The sequence below is a fragment of the Rhinatrema bivittatum genome, chromosome 8 (assembly GCF_901001135.1).
Source record: "Rhinatrema bivittatum chromosome 8, aRhiBiv1.1, whole genome shotgun sequence".
Classification (NCBI taxonomy): Eukaryota; Metazoa; Chordata; class Amphibia; order Gymnophiona; family Rhinatrematidae; genus Rhinatrema; species Rhinatrema bivittatum.
In genome coordinates, this window is record NC_042622.1 from 234,903,848 (window position 1) to 234,922,556 (window position 18,709).

At 46.2% G+C, this 18,709-nt stretch overlaps 1 protein-coding gene across 1 annotated transcript; it reads left to right on the forward strand.

Moving 5' to 3' along the window:
- Positions 1-273: 273 nt before the first annotated feature.
- Positions 274-15,407, forward strand: LOC115097947 (ectoderm-neural cortex protein 1-like). The gene is made up of 3 exons (XM_029614137.1): positions 274-332; positions 4,300-6,100; positions 14,298-15,407. Exon 2 carries the CDS (start codon positions 4,316-4,318, stop codon positions 6,083-6,085), a length of 1,770 nt encoding a protein of 589 aa, XP_029469997.1. The 5' UTR covers positions 274-332; positions 4,300-4,315; the 3' UTR covers positions 6,086-6,100; positions 14,298-15,407.
- The last annotated feature ends 3,302 nt before the right edge of the window (positions 15,408-18,709 follow it).

The following is an 18,709-nucleotide window of genomic DNA, read 5'->3' on the forward strand; positions in this document are numbered from 1 at the left end:
AACTAGAACTTGGGCTTTCACTGCTCTCTGTACTGGGATCTGTTCGGTGGAGATATTTCAACTTGCCTCTTTTACAGAGGGTCGACCTCTTATATGGCACTAGACGTGTAAATACATTATTAATAAAAAGATAGGAATAATTATTAAATCCACGGCAATTACGTGTTTAGAGCCGGCAAGCAGTAGGACCCGGCAGCAGCCTTCGTGCTGTCTGGTTTCTTGGGCGGTGATTGGTTGGCGGTGGAGGTGGGCGGGACTGTCCAGTGAGGGCTTTGTGCGGTGCGGCTGCCGGGTGCTCACTGTGAGGCGCAGACCGGAGAGGACGCAGAGAGGTGAGTGTGTGCTGCTCCTCCCCTCCCTTCCCCGGGATAGGCTCTCGCTCTTCTCTGTCCACGCAGCCTGGCTTTGCGCACTACTCTGGACTAAGTTGTATCGTTAGCATTCTTATGCAACTTTGCATTTTTTTTTTATTCTGCAGCGCTTTGTTTCCTTCTGTGTCCACTTTGCTATCTTTTTCTACTTCGTCGCACTCTGTTCTCCCCCCCCCCCCCCCCCCCAATGTCCCTTGCCCTTCTCTCCGCACACCCGGGTTTCCCACGTGTACTTTGTTCACTCTCCCCCCGCCTCCACCAGCAGTGCCAGGGCACGCTGTGGGCACATGGAACTGGTAAGAAGGCCACAGTGCCCGGACCCAAGAGCAAGTTATTCCCAGCTCTCATCGTGGTTTTACTGTGATATAATCCTCCTGCTGCTGCTAACATCAGCCACACTTGGCATATGGCCATGAGGGCACCAGGGGGATTAATAAATGCAGCCCGCCACGAGTGCTGTGCTTTGTGCATTTTCTGCATTGTCTCTGTGCATCTTCAATATTGGGGCAGGTTGCATTTCTACAATCTGCCCTTAAACCACTAAGTCGACTGTGATGATGGATGGGGAAACGGAGAAACTTAATAGCCGAAGAGGCTTAGGTACTATCTTGTCAGCTGTACAATCCCTTCTTCTCCCTCAGAAATCCCCTGTGCTCACCCCATGCTTTCTGCCCTTGTCTCCATCACCTCCACAGGGAGGCTGTTCCATGCATTCACCACCCTCTCTATAAATAAATATTTCTTTATATTATTCTCGAGTCTACCCCCTTTCATCCTCATCCCATGACCCCTCCTTTCAAAGCCTGCTTTCTGTTGAAAGAGGCCCACCTCCTGGTTAATATAGTACATTGGATATATTTAAATGCTACTATCATATCTCCCCTATCCTGCCTGTGCTGTAAGCATGTTTAGATCTTTGTCCTCATACACTTTATAATGAGCACCACTGACCATTTTAGTAGCTGCTATCTGGACCGACTCCATTCAGTTTATATTCTTTTGAAGGTGCACTCTCTAGCATTGTACACAGTACTCCAAATGAGGTCTCACTAGGCATTTATACAGGAGCAATGTCCCCTCCTTTTTTCTGCAGGTCCTGCCCCTCTATGCACCCAAGTATCTTTCTGGCTTTTGCTGTTGCCTTATCCACCTACGGTAGATTGGGCCATGTACTGTATCCTGGTTGATGGGAGACACTAGGAATGTTTACCCAGGGAGAGGGTGGCAGAGGGGGTGATAACATTGTACAAATATTTAGAATGATAAGTCTTGGGGCTCTTCATTCTGCACTCAGGGAGAGATAGTCAGGGATGCATGTCAGACGTCCACCATCGCTTACATTTTTGTGGTATGAAAAAGATAGACTAAGTGAATTTTGGAGACGTGAGAAACTTCAGGGAATAAAATAAAATGCATCTTTTAATGCAGTTCTGCTAGGAAAGAAGAGAAGGTCGCCTTATTCTCAGAGTGGCTGCTGGGGTTCTGGGATGGAAGAGGACACTTTATATGCCAAAGCACTTAGAAGGAAAAAGATTCTTTTAAAAACGAACTGCAACTTCAGCTCTTGTGCCTGGAGTTATTACAACAAATTCAGTATTGTCGTAGCCTGTCAGGATCAGCTTGCATGTCTTGGCTTCTGATAACTCGGCCCGTTTATCTCTCTTTGCCTTTGCTGGTGAGCTTTGGGATTCTGGTAATTCTGTTATTGGAAAGTCGGTATAGAAAAGTTCTAAATAAATAAATAAATAAGATGTATTCGGATAGAACTAGAGTGGACTTGCTGGTCTGTTTCTCTTCCCCAATCATTAATTATTTTCTTTATAACCTAGTCTCCCAGCAAAATGTAAACACAATCTTTCCAAGGGCTCTTATCTGCTGCTATTGCAACAACAGGACTTGTGCTGATTGTGCGGCTATAGGAGAGCAGTCTTGCACCCGTGAGTGTACTGGTCTTCATGCTGTTCCTATTGCTAATTATTGCTTTAGGTTCCTCAGGCCCAAGAATATAAGGGAGGTTCCGCCCTGCACTCGTTTAATCTCATGGATGGTTTGAACACTGCAGACTGATGAACCAAGCTTATTATATAATGTGTGTGACATAAGACAAAAACTGCCCCTAGGGCTAGTAACTGAAACAGAAGGGACATGAGGCCCATTGTATCGAGTCACCAAACATGCTGTAACCACTCTACAGAGCAGTTTGGGTATGATTTTGGTGACCTGCCATAATTTCACAGGCACAGTATCTATCCTCCTCCTAAAAAGCATAGAAATGCAGGGTCAGCATAGACATTGTAGGTGGTATAAAATGTGCTAAGCTAGTTCAATAAAAGAGATAACTAAGTCTTCAAGTCTGCCCAACAAATATTAACTTATTTTATTTTTTGGGAGGGGGACTCCAATTTAGAATTTCTTAAACTCCTCCTTACATACAGTTAAGCTGCTCAGAGGCTGCTGCTGTGCTGTTTGTCATCAGATTCCCCTGCACTCTGCCAGCACCTTCCAAGTACAGCTAAAACTCTTAAATGGGACAGGAAAGCAATCTAGAGTGAATTCTGGCACTGAGATCTTTGCAGTCTGATCACAAGATGTGTACACATTATTACTAAAGGCACTGAGCTGTGAAAACCCAATTAGACTTGTGGTACCTTGGAAGGGCAGTATAGACAGAGTGTGAAGGGTGATGTAAAGACTGTAATTCATACTCTTTGGATATATAAATCAGAACAGTTTACTTGACTTTTTTTTTGCATTCTGCAAAATGAATTTTTAATTTTAAGACTTGTCCCTAGACACTGCGGGAGCCACAAATTGTATTCGCTCTGGAGCAATTATTGCTAACTTCTCTTCTGCATAATTAAATCCCTGTCATTGAGCCGGCCAGGCAAGTATCTCCCTCTCCATGCTGGCTTTCCAGTACAATGGGCCCCTTGTGTACTTTTCGGCTGGGCTAGGAAGTTACTGGCTAGCTCCTGAATAGAGAGGGAGTGCTGGCAGGTGATATGCCAGGGCATGCTTGTCCCCTCACTGTTTTTAATCAAGGCTGTTATGGGACTGTTTAAGGCTCACAGCTTGAGTGTCAGGTTGTCCTCTGCAACACTGGCAGTTGGCAAGAGATAGAGAGAGCACCTTTTTGCATGAAAAAAAAAATGCAACAACCTGCTTGATTCCTGCAAGGATGTGAATTTGTCTAATCTCCATATGTATCAGTTTGGCCCCTTGTTTGCATTCAATGAAAACGTTTCTGTCTTTTTAGAAGTGTTGCGAGCCATGCAATGTGTATATAAGGAATTGTGCTAGCCATGTAGGTTTTTTTTTCCTTTTAAAGAAAATTTATTAACTTCCCAAATGTTCAGGTCTAAGAAAAACATCTGACAAAACAGATTATCTGGGAGGGGTTTCCTTTCTTTCTTTTCTGTTTTCTTTTCAGACATTCCCTGATTGCCTTAAAATTGGCCCCCTTCTTATTTAAGCTGGGATTTAACTCTGCCCAGCTTGTGGCATTAAAATTCCCAACACATTTGGTTGCTGCAGAGAAACAAATGGAATGAGAGGCATGGGATGTATTCCTTCTGTAGTTCACGTCTGGGCACTGGGACTTTAGGATTGTTCCCATCCAATGACTCGTTTTATTGTCAAATATCCAATGCAAAACATTACATATGTGCAAGAAATCAATACATGTTTTTATCCAAGTTTCAGTAAAAAGGAAATTGTAGAACTGGGGGTGGCGACATAAACATGAGGCTGAAAGGGGTTAGACTTGGAAATAACATTAAGGGAAATATTTCTTTGCAGAAAGTGGTGCTAGTGTGGAAGAACCTCCCAGCCGATTTTTTGCATCTCAGACCATTTGAAGTGCATTGATAAGAGATTTTATTTTACTTTCTCGTTCATGGTATTTGCTTTGTTGCTCCTTCTCTTCCAGAGTCACATTCCGGAAAATGTCCGTCAGTAGCCACGAAAACCGCAAGTCTCGTTCAAGCTCCGGCTCCATGAACATCCATCTGTTCCATAAACCGGGGCATGCGGACAGCCTGCTGACACACCTGAACCTCCTGCGGAAGCGCAGTCTCTTCACCGACGTGGTCCTGCTGGCTGGCGACCGGGCCTTCCCCTGCCACAGGGCGGTGCTGGCTTCCTGCAGCCGCTACTTTGACGCCATGTTCGCTGGTGGCCTGAGAGAGAGCCGGGACGCCGAGGTCAACTTCCGCGACACTCTGCATCCCGAAGTGCTGGAGCTGCTCCTGGACTATGCCTACTCTGCCCGCCTCATTATCAACGAGGAGAATGCAGAGTCCCTGTTGGAAGCAGGTGACATGCTCCAGTTTTTGGACATCAGAGAGGCTTCGGCAGAGTTCCTGGAGAGGAACCTCCACCCTGCCAACTGTGTGAACATGATGCTGCTTTCGGATGCCTACTGTTGCGAGCGGCTCTTCGAGCTGTCCTGGAGGATGTGCCTGGCCAGCTTCACCTGCCTGTATGCCACCGAAGACTTCCTGAGGCTCCCCAAGGACAAACTCCAGGAGCTAGTCTTGAGTGAGGAATTGGAAGTTGAAGACGAGAGCCTAGTCTACGAAGCGGTCATGGCCTGGATCAAGTATGACCTCCCTCGCCGTCGCGACGACCTGCCGGACCTGCTGCGCTGCGTCCGCCTCGCCCTCCTGCCGGAGGTCTACCTGAAGAGCGCGGTAGCCTTGGATGAATTGGTCCTCGGCCACAAACTGGGGGCGGAGATCGTGGAGGACGCCATCCGCTGCAAGATGAAGATCCTCCAAAACGACGGCCTGGTGACGGGCTTCTGTGCCAGGCCGCGGAAGGTGAGCCAAGCCCTGCTGCTGCTGGGCGGCCAGACCTTCATGTGTGACAAAATTTACATGGTCGACCGCGAGACGAGCGAAATCATCCCCAGGACGGACATCCCCAGCCCCCGCAAGGAGTGCAGCGCCTGTGCCATCGGCTGCAAAGTCTACGTCACCGGTGGAAAAGGCTCCGAAAATGGTGCCTCCAAGGATGTGTGGGTGTACGACACCCTCCATGACGAGTGGTCCAAGGCGGCCCCTATGTTGGTAGCCCGATTTGGCCACGGCTCTGCAGAGCTCGATCACTGCCTATATGTAGTGGGAGGCCATACGGCCGTGACAGGTTCATTCCCAGCCTCGCCCTCGGTCTCTCTGAAGCAGGTGGAGCAGTACGACCCCCAGGCAGACAAATGGACCCTCATGGCCCCTCTGCGGGAAGGTGTGAGTAATGCTGCTGTGGTTGGGGCCCAAATGAAGCTCTTTGTATTCGGCGGAACCAGCATCAACCGGGATAAGTTGCCGAAAGTGCAGTGCTTTGACCCTTGCCAAAACCGATGGACCGTGCCCACCAGCTGTCCCCAGAACTGGCGCTACACGGCGGCCGCGCTAGTGGGTGGCCATGTCATCGTGATCGGGGGCGACACGGAGTTCTCGGCCAGTTCAGCCTACCGCTTCAACAGCGAGACCTACCAGTGGGCCAAGTTAGGGGATGTGACCTCCAAGCGCATAAGCTGCCGGGCCGTCGCTTCGGGCAACAGACTCTATGTGGTCGGTGGCTACTGTGGCGCTCAACGGTGCAAAACCCTGGACTGCTATGACCCATCCTGCGATACCTGGAGCAGTGTGACCACGGTGCCGTACTCCCTGATCCCCACTGCCTTTGTCAGCACCTGGAAATACCTCTCTGCCTAAAGAGTCCTTTCTAAGGTAATGCCAATAATAAGCCATTCGTTATTTATCGTTAGAATGGCCTTGTGGGCTCCCCCAATAACACATGCAGCCAACTCCTAGGAGGGTGGCCTGCCATTTTATTTATTTGTACATTGGTCGCTAAGAAATATTTTGGATAGTTTTTTTTTTTTTTTTTTTTAATTTTTATTTAACTCAGAACACCATGATACTCCCTCGCCCCCTCGAACATCCATGTGCAAGAGAGGAATAAGCAAAAATATAGTCCGTACATACATGAACTCACCTTACCCCCCCATGTCAGGACATTGGAACAACATATAGATCTTTACATACAGCAGAAAAAAGGAAAAACTCGCTTTGTCATATCCCAGCAGAGCACTTCGGGTTATAGGGAACCCCCCACTTACATCCAGAAAACCAGAAACCACTGGCAGTTCATCCTCTGCCCACCCCTCCTAGTCCAGTATTCCCCAAAACATTTCCATATCTTATATGTAGTTATCTTTCAAAGATGTTAGCTTTTTTCAATTAACGCAATATCATATATGTCTATTCCATGCTTTAAAATTTGGGTGGACTTCCACATCATCGCTATTGTAAATCTGCCCACGTGAATTAATTGATTCACCAATAAGTTCTTAGTTGTAGCCAAGAGTTGGGCTTCCCATCTCCCCAAAAGAGACAGCTCCAGTGTTAACTCGAGAATCCTGTGCAGTATTTTGCCCATTTCCTGACTAAGGGTTCTCCAAAAGGCCTTGAAGATCTAGGCCTCCAAGCCTGGAAGATCTAGGAGAGAAAGCAACAATAAATAGAGGGCACCTATGTGTGCGGTACAGCAGTTTAACCATCAGCTCCACCCTCCTGCTGCAAATGGATACTTTATGAGCATCTGTCCAAATATATTTCCAGTCGGCCACCGTCAAATTCTAATTAATGTCTCTAGTCCATTGATCAACACACTTAAGCGGTGGATCAGCAACCCTCCCAAAATAGCTTTATATAGCGAGGGAATCCTCCTGCAGGAATAACCTCTCGGACTGAGATGGCGGGCCAGGTTCCCATCCCCACTCCCGATGGTGCCCAAGTGCTGCCCCCAGTCTATCGTAGAAGCTCTGAGATGCTGCTCTTATGCCATGCTCTAATCTCTGGTCCGAAAAAAGACTGAACTTCCACACTTTCCTCGTCTCACGTTTGCCCCACAAGTTTCAACCCTGCCCTCCGGCACATTGCTGCCTCACTGTAAGCCTGCACTGGAGTGGAGGGATTATTTCTCAGGGGAGTAACAGGGGAGGTATGGGCAGCAGCAGCTTTAGCGTGTGTTGCATCAGGAGGCCCATTCCACCCGCCCACCTTGCCAGATTGGACAGCGGTGGTAAAAGCAGCAAATAGGACAAATCTGCACCATCCGCCAGATATGTTTCCAGGGAATGCCAAGGCTGACTCTGATCTCTGTGTAAGCACAGGAGCCCCCTGAAGATGGGCTGCCCAGTAAGACACCTCCATGCTGCGGAAGGTTCATGCCACCTCCTTCCCTAGGTCTCCACAAAGGACACGTTTTGATTCGTGGCTTCTTATGATGCCAGAAACTTTTTTTTTTTTTCTCTTTTAAACTGTATTTAACAAGAGGTGCACAACAACACAGGCGACAGTACACGTTCTAAATTGTGAGCCAGGATGTCTTAATAATTGCACTTACTCCGAATTAAAACAGGTATCAGGCACTGACCCATGCTTTCCCAGACCCCCCCCTGCCAGCAGAGACCTGTTTCCATATTATATCTCTCCATATACCTAGTATCATGAATGTCTGCCATATTAATTTAACAGACTTAGCAACCAGAGCCCTGACTGCTTAGGGTTTAACAGAAGCAGAAACCAGAGTTCCCAGAGGGAGCTTCTGATTGATAACCATTCATTAGAACCTGAGCCGTGGGCCGATGATAAAGGGTTCCGATCTGTGCCCAGCAGAGGGTCTAGGAAGCCAAACCTCTCCAGCACAGAAAACAGGAAAGGCCATCGCAATCTCTGAGGCCTTCTTTGCATTGAGTGAGACCTCCCATCCTGGGATTTTATCTTTTTGCTAAAGAAACTATATTGAATAACCATCGAGTGTTGGTGGTTGATAGTCTTCCCTTAACAAACCCCGTCTGATCCGGTTGAATCGGATATTCCATCGCCACCTCCATTCTAAGCTAAAGAACCTTGGCCAACATTTTTATGTCTGCATTCAGCAAAGAAATGAGTTGATATGAGCCAGGACCTAATCTGTCCTTGCCTCTCATAAACTAGCTCTATCGTGGTTTCCAATAGGTTGCTATCAACATCAGGAGACAGTTGCAAGTGCCAAAACAGATCACAAGGGGAAGGTTTTATAAAATTCAAGAGCGAATCCATCTGGCCCTGGGCTTTTACCATGCGGTAGCTCTCCTATAGCTGTTCTAACTTCCTCTAATGTGATAGGAGCTGCACCTCTGTAAGCTTAGAGGATTACTTCGTTGAAATATGCAGAAATCTCCTCACTACTTTCTTCAGATGCCGAATATAAATCAGCATAGAATTCCTTAAAGATTCGATTAATTTCAGGAAGTTGATGTCTCAATATTTCCCCTTAATACTGTTAATGTTTGCTGAGCTCACTTCCTAAGCGCTCACGCTCATAACATGCTCATTTGTTCCCATGCTCATACATTTTTTGTTTAGCAAATTTGAACAATTTCTCCATCTTAATAACCTGCAGATTCTTCAACTCAACTCTGCATTTCTGCAATTGTTGGTAAATTCTGGGAGAACACAAATCTTTGTCTGTTCTCAAGTTGATAGATCTGTCGTTCTAAGGCCTGCTCTTTCTCTCTTTGCTTTAAGATGACTAGCAAACTTATAATGCGGCCCCTCAACACTGCTTTCAAAGCTTTCCACAGTTCTCTGGGGATTGCTCTGTCCTCTCGTGTATCTAGAGAAACTTCTTAATAGCTTCTGAGATCATAGCGCAGAATTTTATTCCCTAGGACAGACGAGTTAAGCTGTTCCATTCCCCTCCCATAATATCTGGGGCTGTTGGAAATCCCTCCAGTTATCCTGTCAACTGCTTATAATAAGCCTGCTGCCCCTCATTAGGACTATATACATTTATCAACACAAATGACTTCCCATATAGACTGCATTCTAAGGCCACAGACTGCCCATCAGGATCAGCCAAGGTTTTTCAAGTACCAGAAGGCAATTCTTGTGAATTAATGTGAAAACACCTCTGCTGTTAGTGGTGTCCAAAGCAGAATACACCTGCCCCACCCACTCACGTTGAAGTGTGTTATGCTCTGCCTCCAGCAAGCGAGCCTCTTGTAAGAACGCGACTTTTGCCCCTCGGAGCTTTAGATAGTTTAATATTCTTTTCTGCTTTATTGGAGTTCCAGTGCCCCATGCATTGAGGGATAAATTATTAATTGTCATAATCAACATGACAGGTTGGATTTCAAATAAAGGCAGTCTGTTCAGGAAATCATGCCACCCCATTTCTGACAAAAAAAAAACCTGCCATTCTCCTCAACTAACCAACAAACACCCCAAAGTAACAGCAACCTTTAAATATTTGTCATAATTGTGGAGTAATCTCCATTTCCTCCTGCCCCATATCACCAAATCTGTGATTTCCTTCCCACCTGCCAGTGCAGTTGGACAGAGGAGCCCCTGCAGTCCAGGCCCATTATGCACACAACCATTCACCACAGAAAAACTCTCAATCCCCCCCCAAAAAAATGCAACCCCAACCATCCCTTCCCTCCCTCATAAGCATGCTTGCAAGGTCACTGTAGGGCAGGGTCACAGGAGCATTTCTCCGCTGTGAAAGTGCCTGGCACTGACGCAGTAATGTCCTGCGTCTTCATCCCTTCTCTCCCTGACCCAACTCATTGACATCATCCTTAAAACGAGCTGCTTGCTCATTCTCTATCCGCCTCCAAATTCCCACCTGTGCTCCTGCTTGGCAAGTGGCCTTCTCCAAATAGTGACAAGGAAAGCACCACATTGCCCTCCCCCTCCCCCCTTAATTCTCAATCTACCTTCATTCCCAAAATAAAAAATCCTGGTTTTTCCCTCCCATCCACCCAAAGTTACAAACCATGCACTCATCCCCTCTCTTTCCCATCCATTTCTCAAATAGCCCCCCCACTCGGTTCTTCACCTCCTAAATCATATTAATAAAGGAGATGTATTAAAAGTTTGATTTGATTCAGGACTGCTCGCAGCTTCCGCCTCCTCTAGGAAGCCCTTGAACAAACTGCATGGCTGCCTTTGCATCATTATAGATGGGTGGATCTCTCGTGTTGCACTCGCAGATGCGCTGGGAATAAGCGTGCATATGGGAGACCATGCTTCTGGAGCACTTGGTTTACTTCCCTTTAGCTTTGGCGCTGTTTCTGGACTTCCATTGAAAAGTCCTGAAATATATACACCTGTCGGCCCTGACAGAAAATTTCCTCCTTCTGCCTGCTGGCCTCTAGATTCTTGCCTTTATCCCTGTAGTGATGCAACGTTTAAGAGGAGGGCCCTAGGATGACTTTGTGCATAAGCCCGATGTGCTCAGTCTGTCTTCAGGCAGCCATTTTTACATTCCAGGTCAAGCACTTTGGGAAGCCACTTGGCTAGGTAACTGAGGAGTCCCCCGCCTTCTACCTTCTCCAGGACTCCTATAACGCGCAGACTATTGCGTTGGTTCCTGTTCTCGATGTCATCCAGCTGGGCAACCTTCTTTGATTTGTGCACACCAAAATGTCAAGACTCTGCCAGGTGCTGGTGAGTGTCATTCTCCATTTCCTCCACGCATTCAGCCACTTCTCCAGCCTGGCATTTGTTTCACAATGTCCATACTAATTGGCCCATCCTATCCCACCATATTTTCCAACGTAGCGGCCAGGCTGGTGTGAGTTTTGTCGCAGAGTTGCTGCATCACCATCTTAATAGCTTCAACGAACTCGACAGGCAGTGTCACCTCGCCTGGGCCCTCGTCCTCGCAGTTAGCTGTTCTGTCACTCATTGCTTTCCTGCATGAGCACTTGGGGGGGTGAACAAGCAGTGCGACCAGTCATGGGCAAAAACTTCTTCAGGGCTTTGCTGCCCATTTTAAAGCCACAAACAGCCAGACGAGGGCTCAAAAACATCTAAAAGCTGAGGTAGGACAGGAACCCGACCACCTGCTACAACTGTATCATGTGACTCCATTGAGAGTTTTTATTTTCAACCCTAGTTTCATGCAAAAATCTTCTCTTGGTCTCCTGTGTGCACAACTCAGCCTGTTATGCTGGTGATCAGTCTAGATGCAAGGAGGAGTAGGTAACATAGAGTTAGGGGCATAAGCCTCTTGCATGTGGCATGGCTTAATCCAGTGGAATGCCGCATGTAAAATGTAACCAGCAAACTTCTTTTCATTGTCTAATTTCCCCTCCAGGCTGTCTTTGCTGCTCCTGCAATTCCAGCCCCCAATCAATATCCTCCCTATAAGTTTAAAATATCTCAGCATTCCTCCCTCCCTGCCCTCTCACACTATTGAGAAACCTACAAAAAAAAGCCCCAGTAAGACTATCCCAGGGCTCCAATATAAGTTATACATTTTGATATTGCTGCAAAATGATTTCTTATAATTGTCACTGGCAGTCCATCTAATTCACCTCTCCCAACTGCCAAAATCCCTTGGCTACATGAATTAAAAGGACTAAAAAAAAAGGGGGGATTATTGTGTGCAGCCTGAACTAAATCCAGCTTAATTATACTGGACACTGGTAGCGGGGAATCTCCTGTCCCCAGGGAGCAAAGCTGATGAGAATGTTGCTAGGGAGGATTAAACCAGGGGGAGGCCAAGCTGGGAAGTCTGGTGAAGGCTTCTCAGGAGGGGGTCAGTTTGACGGGTTTATGGCTTACGGCCTCCAGTGCCTTTGAAAACGATACCAATAGGGGCTCTCTTTAAAACTAAAATGAATAAACATCTTCCCAGTTCTCCAAGAGGTATCAGGTTTCGGGCAGCATGGGAAGTAGGACTGATCTTTCAGCCTCTTCCGCTGAGAGGAGGTTAGAAGGGTCAAGCAGCAGTGCTTGCGGGTGGGGAGCGGCTGGGAATGGGGCCTGGTCCTTAGGTGGGAGGTGCAGGGCTGCTGGGGTGTCCGCAGTAGGCTTTGCAAAGGGTAGGCTTCATCCTGAACTTTAAGCTTTGGTTACGCCTGCACTCTTTTTTTTAAATACTAAAGACAGGTTTTTATTTTGGTACCTCCTCACGGGTGAGGCTCAGAAGCGTTTCTGTCCCTCAGGTTGCTGGTGTGTGCGCGTGGGGTGGCTCTGATGCCCATTTCTCCTGGGAATTCTGTTTGCCTCCTCTCGGGGTTTTGTCCCAGCTGTCCTGCTATCATCTTTTGATATGAACCCGTGGCATCCTTGCCCCTGGCGCTACCAGATCTTATTCTTCCTAAAATAGGTTTGGCTCCTCTTAAATTTCTCATCCCTGGTTGCTTAGATCCAGTCTTCTCTAGCATCAACAGCGTTCCTTAATGTTAACAGAGAAGCTCCTTAACCTAACAGTAGCCTCCTAAGATCCACGCCCTGCACCCCTGTAAAAAAATAAATAAATAAATGGCAATGATTGTTTTTATTCAGGAGAGTGAAATACGGTGTATAATAAGACTTTACTTTTCTATATCTGAGTGAACTATTACAGCAATTAAACTGCTTCTTTTTTAAAGAGCAGTGTTATCTCTGGCTGAAATAGTTTTTAGTGCATATTACTACCACCCAGTCATAAATGCAGATTAAAGCACAAATTCCGTCGAGGTTTGTACATAATATTGTATTGTTGTGTTTATGAGTTATCGAAAAAGCTAATAAAGAATTAAAAGAAAATAAAAAAAGAAGCACAAATTCCTTACTACAACTGGCCAATAGAAAATATTAAAGGAGCCCTTGCAAAGTCAGGTTACACAGCCTACGGGTGCTCTAGGGCCCTGGGGCAGCACTACTTTCGTTCATTAGCAGATTCTCTATGGCCTCCAGTTTATACCAGAGAGAAATATCCAGGCTTTTAAAAAAACATTCTATTTTTACCCATTTACAACTTTAACGTGCATGCATGTTCTGATCCCGCCCGATTCCTTGACTGGCCCGGCCCCACGTCACCCACCAGCTCTGGCACTGCACAAGTGCAGCCCAGTATGATCTCTCTTCCTAAAGGTCAATGTAATAAGAGCACACGGTTTGACTTGCAGCTGTGTGTACACTCTTGGTGTGCAGCGAGGAGTTTTGTGCATGTCAGTGCCCTCCCATGAATGCGTTGGTTATTACCCTGCTCCCCCCAATATAGGAAGGTGTGGTGGCTTAACTCGTATATTTCCTTAGTGCTGGAAACTTAGTTTCCAGGGCTCGTGGTGTTCTATGGATAGAAGCTGGTGCCAGTACCCATCCTTAGGATATCTGCTTTATTTATACAAATCATTTTTATGTCCTCCATGTAGCTTTTTTTTTTGCAAATTTTCGGGCTGGTACATTTCTTTAACTCCCACTGCATTAGCATACTGTTAGTTTACTGCAGCAGGAGTTAACATTTATTTTAGCATGTGCATTTAGTGTTAAAACTGTATGCTGAAATTGAACATACAGCTTTTTACGTGAGCGCCTAGTTAGGAAAAAAAACCCAAAAACAAGAAGTAACTACAAATTTTCCATAGAAGCCCAGCAAACAGCCTGCTAGTTTACCTGGAAAGAGCCCTAACCAAAATCAGTTCTTATAAGCTGGCTGGTGCTGTCCGTGCAGGAGGGGTCGTGCCAGAATTGCTTGTGACCCCGCAGATGGACTGTAGTAGAGAGGGTCTGTTTCAAAGAAAAAAAGTGCTCCCCGTCTTCGAGCCCTCGCACAGTAGCGGATTACTAGCACTAAAAATATATTTCTTTTTAAACCGTAGTGTTGGGCCGTGGAGCACTGCCAGTCTCGCTGGTGGGGATTTTAAGTTCTTGGCCTGGTTCCTGGTCTTTCAGCCCTGTGTGTGCTGAATAGCGAGGGTGCCCTTTCTGGGGGGATGGATGCTTTCCATTCATATGCAGATGCCAAGCTGTGAGGGTCTCCTCTCCCCTGGCAGTGTTCAGACAGACGGGGGGGGGAAGAAGGGTCACGCTGCAGCCATTAGTATTCTGGGTAAAGGCTCTCGGTGTTTTAACCACAATTTATCACATCTGTCCACAGATTTGACTCTGGAAGAAAACTGCATCCAGCTCTGCAGGTGGGGCAGGCCAAGTGACTCCAAGCCAGCGCTGCCACAGGGAGCCAGACAGCAGCTGTTTTGGGGCGGGAAGGGAGACTTTTAAAGATAAAAAAAAAAATATTCAGCTGCCTTGGAATTTGTGCTGGCTGACTAAAAGATCAGACGGGAAGCGTCTTCTCTCTAAAAGAAACGGAGAGGTTGAAAGGGTTTGGGGTGGAATTTTGGATCCCAATTTTTTTTATCAAGCTTTCGGGGAGGTAAAACTTTATCAGAATGGTACAAAAAAACCCTCAACAACCCCCAGCCTGCCGAAGCTGTGAAGCCGTGGGGCTCCCGAGGACTGTGTTTAAAGGATCTCATGGTGGCAGATGAAGACTGTTACTGAAATCTCAAACCTTCCTTTCAGAGTTGGTGAAATGTGCAGTGGCCAGAACACTTCTTTGCCTTTCCTTTAGTGTGCAAGACTACGGTGAGCAGAGGGAAGGGGTTTTATGACACCGCTAACCATCCAGGGCCGTGGGGTAAGCATACCCAACGGCCTCCCCAGCCTTTATAAGCAAGCCAGGAGCGAGGGTTGCTGGCCTCACCTATTTAAAGAAGAATGTTCTTTTTTTTGCCCTTAACTTATCAGTGGCAACCTCGAGGCTGGACAAGTTCTCTCTATTACCCAGAAGCCCCCACCGTCTTTCCCTTCTGCGTTCTTAAGAGTAAGCAAGGGGCTGTAAAAGGTTTTGCAGACTGAAACTTGTGGTTGGGTAACTTTTTGGGAGCCTGGCTCTGCCTGTAGTGCATGTTTGAGGGCCGGGAAAGGCTGTGTATGATTAGAGTCTGGAAATGCCACGGTCTTTAATATCTGTTTAAGTTCTCCTGTTGGAAGGTACATTTTGCACTGTCTGTTACTGTCATGTACAGTCTGTGATTCTGTAAAGTGCTCTGTGTGTGTGTATATATATATATATATTTTTAATATTATTTCAGCCAGGAGCTGCTTTGATACCTGTAAATACAACCTCTTAAAAAAAAAAATACAGCAGCAAGTGCCATCTTTATTTCAAATTTATGTACCGCCTATTAAACATTAGGAATCTGGACACATTATGCACTTTTTTTGGTTATGGATTGGCTTGCTTAGTTAAGGATGAGCCACACACTGTTGCCATGACTGTCCCTGCTAAGTTTTAGAGCAAATTAAGCAGGTTGTTAGTGGGAGGCGGCTCCTAGACACATCTCATGGGTCACAGAGAGGGGAGGGAAGTGGTCAAAGCCATTTCTGCAGGTAAAACAGGATTGAGTAACGTGGCCTGACTGAGCATTGCCTGCTCTCGGGGGGTGGCTGAAGGCTTCTGTGGGGTTTGTACTTTCAGCCACAGCGAGAGGAGGGTGTTCCCCTGCGGCAGGGAAGTCCACACAGAGAGCATTTGCAGCTCGATGCAAGGAAAAAAAAAATCTACCCACAAAAAGCGGGCGCTAATGTCTGCGTCGACTTTCTACTGCCATCAGGCTTCAGCCAGAAAGTACAGCCGTAAATTCCCTTTGGAAAACTGTGGCAAAGAGTGCAGGTGCAAAGTCCAGGCAGGCTCTGCAGTAAAGCTGAGTAAAGAGAGAGAAGCAGCCACTTTCTCTGTTTATTCGCCTGGAAGAGGTAGGCAGGGAGGGTCCCTACCTGAAGGAATGGAGGTGAGCTGAGCTCACCCGTGGCCTGTCATCGCACCCGGGATTGGGGGTGGGTGGGGGGTGAGGTATTTAAGCAGGGATTTATAATTACAATGCTGATTTTTTTTTCCCTCACCCGAGAGAAGGTATCACCATGACACCCAATACTGCTGTGTACATAGCAGCTTTTATACCCTGACTGCAACAGTGATGTAAACTCTATATTTTTTTTTCCTTAAATCAGATTTTGTTGGTTGCAGCTACAGCACTCTTGTTCATTTTGATTATTCACAAAGGAGGTCACACCCTTCAAATGATCCTCGGATTGCCCTGTCGCCCCTTATCTGCACCCTCTCACCTACCCTCATTTTAGAATCCTTCTCTAAAGTAAGGGGCAAAGATATGCAGATTTAAAGCAGCAGGATTGGCCTGACTCCCACCTGAGCTCTAGAGGCAAAATCTAAACTAATGCAAGAACACCTTCCACTTTGAAAATAGGAGAGGAAGAATGTAAGGCAACGCATCACTAATGGTTAAAGAATATATATACTGTCGATCCCAACCTCCATGATAGTAATATAGTAATGTCTGCAGCAAAGGACCAAATGGCCCATCCAGTCTGCTCAGCAAGCTTCTTATGGTGGTATCTGCTGCACCGGAAAGGTATCTGCCGTACCGGAAAGGGTAGCAGCGGCCGTGCAGTGCAGTCATCCTTCTGTTTCACAAGCAGCCAGTAGGTTGCAGGGGGAGATGGGTGTATTAGCAAGGAAATAAGCACTGCCTTACTGTTAACTTTTGTTTTCTTTTACCTATCTAGTTAGTTATTTACAGTATTTTCAAAGCAGCTTGCTCTCAAATGCTGTAGGTATTTCCCTGTCCCCAGAGGGCTCACTGTCTCTTTGCACCTGATGCTCTCAGCTCCCAAGCTACAGGTGTGCAGGAGACAATATTAGGGGTGCTCAAGCATTCACAACGCCCCCAGAGCTGGCACCTATGGATAAAGTCATCATGAGTTGGGTGCAACAGACAGTAAGCTAGTGAATTACAGTAGATAAAGACCAAAATGGTCCATCCAGTCTACTCAGCAATTTTATTTTTAGCCAGTTCCATGCACGCTACCCCTAAGCTGAAATGTAAACCATAGGTGTAATAGCCGAGTAATAGCCGAGTTCTTGATGTTTGTGCATTATTAATTCCTTTCAAGTATTGGAAGGTCTGCATCGTATCCCCCCTGAATCTTCTCTCTTCCAGAGTATACATATTAAGGTCTTCGGTTTCATTTCATAGGCCGTGCCATAAGAAATGGTTAGATAACGTTTTTAACTGGTACAAAGCTTAAGGGACACGCCATGAAACTAAGAGGTAGCAGATACGACAAACTAGAGACTTTTGGGTTTTTTTTCAGTGAATGCACAATTAAGCTATGGAATTTGTTGCTGGACGATGTGGTCAAGGCATCCAGTATAACTGAGTTTTAAAAAGGGGTTGGACAGGTTCCTGGAAGAAAGGTCTATAAACAATTATTAGACAGGGAGACTTGGAAAAAGCAACCACTTATCCATGGAAGTGGGCAACGAGACTTGCATCTTCTCTTCGGGATCTCTGGGTACTTGCTAGAGCTCGCGACTGACCCCTCTCAGAGCCGAGAGGCTGGGCTCAGTGGACCTTTGGTCTGACCCAGCGGGGCTGTTCTAATCTGTGCACCGTCGGCTTCGGTACTCAGGTTTTGCCATTCAGTAAAAATAAATAAGTGAATTCAATAGGGAGGGGAGAGGGAATTCTCCCCCCTACCCCTGCATGGGGGGGGGCAACTCAAAGCTAATTAAAGGTGCTGGTGGTGCCTCCCCTAAACAGATCAATCCGGTCGAATTGCTTCCGGAAAGGATGCCTCAGTAACCTGGATGAGATCTTACTGGCCAAGTCGGCTGGAAGTCTTCCTCGTGAGCTTGTTTTACCCTTTCCACCAAAACATACAACAAAGTAACCTCACACACTATATATATATATATGTATGTATGTATATATTCTCTACATGGGATTATTGATATCTATCACCCAACTTTGCCCTGTATAGTTGCACAAGCCTCTTCCTCCTATTATCCTTTCTGTATTACCTTTATTCCATCTTACTATGCTTGTACCTCATTGGACCACCCATCCATTATCGCCCGCACTCCCCCTCCATGCACCCTCTTGTATTATATTTATTGTGCCATTCTCACTACATTTTATTTCATGTATTTACATCATAACAGACTGCCCTGCACATCCCTGTACAGTATTCCCCCCCCCCTGTATATATAGACTCTTCTCCTTGTTCCTTAAGGACACAGCGTTCTGTGTCCCCTGTCTTCCTGTTCTCCCCTCCCTTGTTTTTTGTAATTTCTGTTAAGTTCTCTGTAAACCGATATGATGTACCCAGGAATACCGGTATAAAAAAAAATCATAAATAAATAAAATAATAAACAACTTATCCTACACTCAGACTTTTCCATTTCTATCAATCTTATTCAAATAGCAATATAGCATTAAATATCAGAACCTGATACTCAGTGTTCCTTTGTGATGGTCCAGTCTTCTCACGTCACAAAAGGTTCATGCAGACCCTCCTATTTAACGCTATGGAGCGTAGACATTTGGTGGTCTGAATTTGTGTATACATTGAAGAGAGTCTCTTTCTGTGGATACATCGAGGAGATTTAAGGTTATTGGACAAAAAACGTTGAACTTCATATATGCC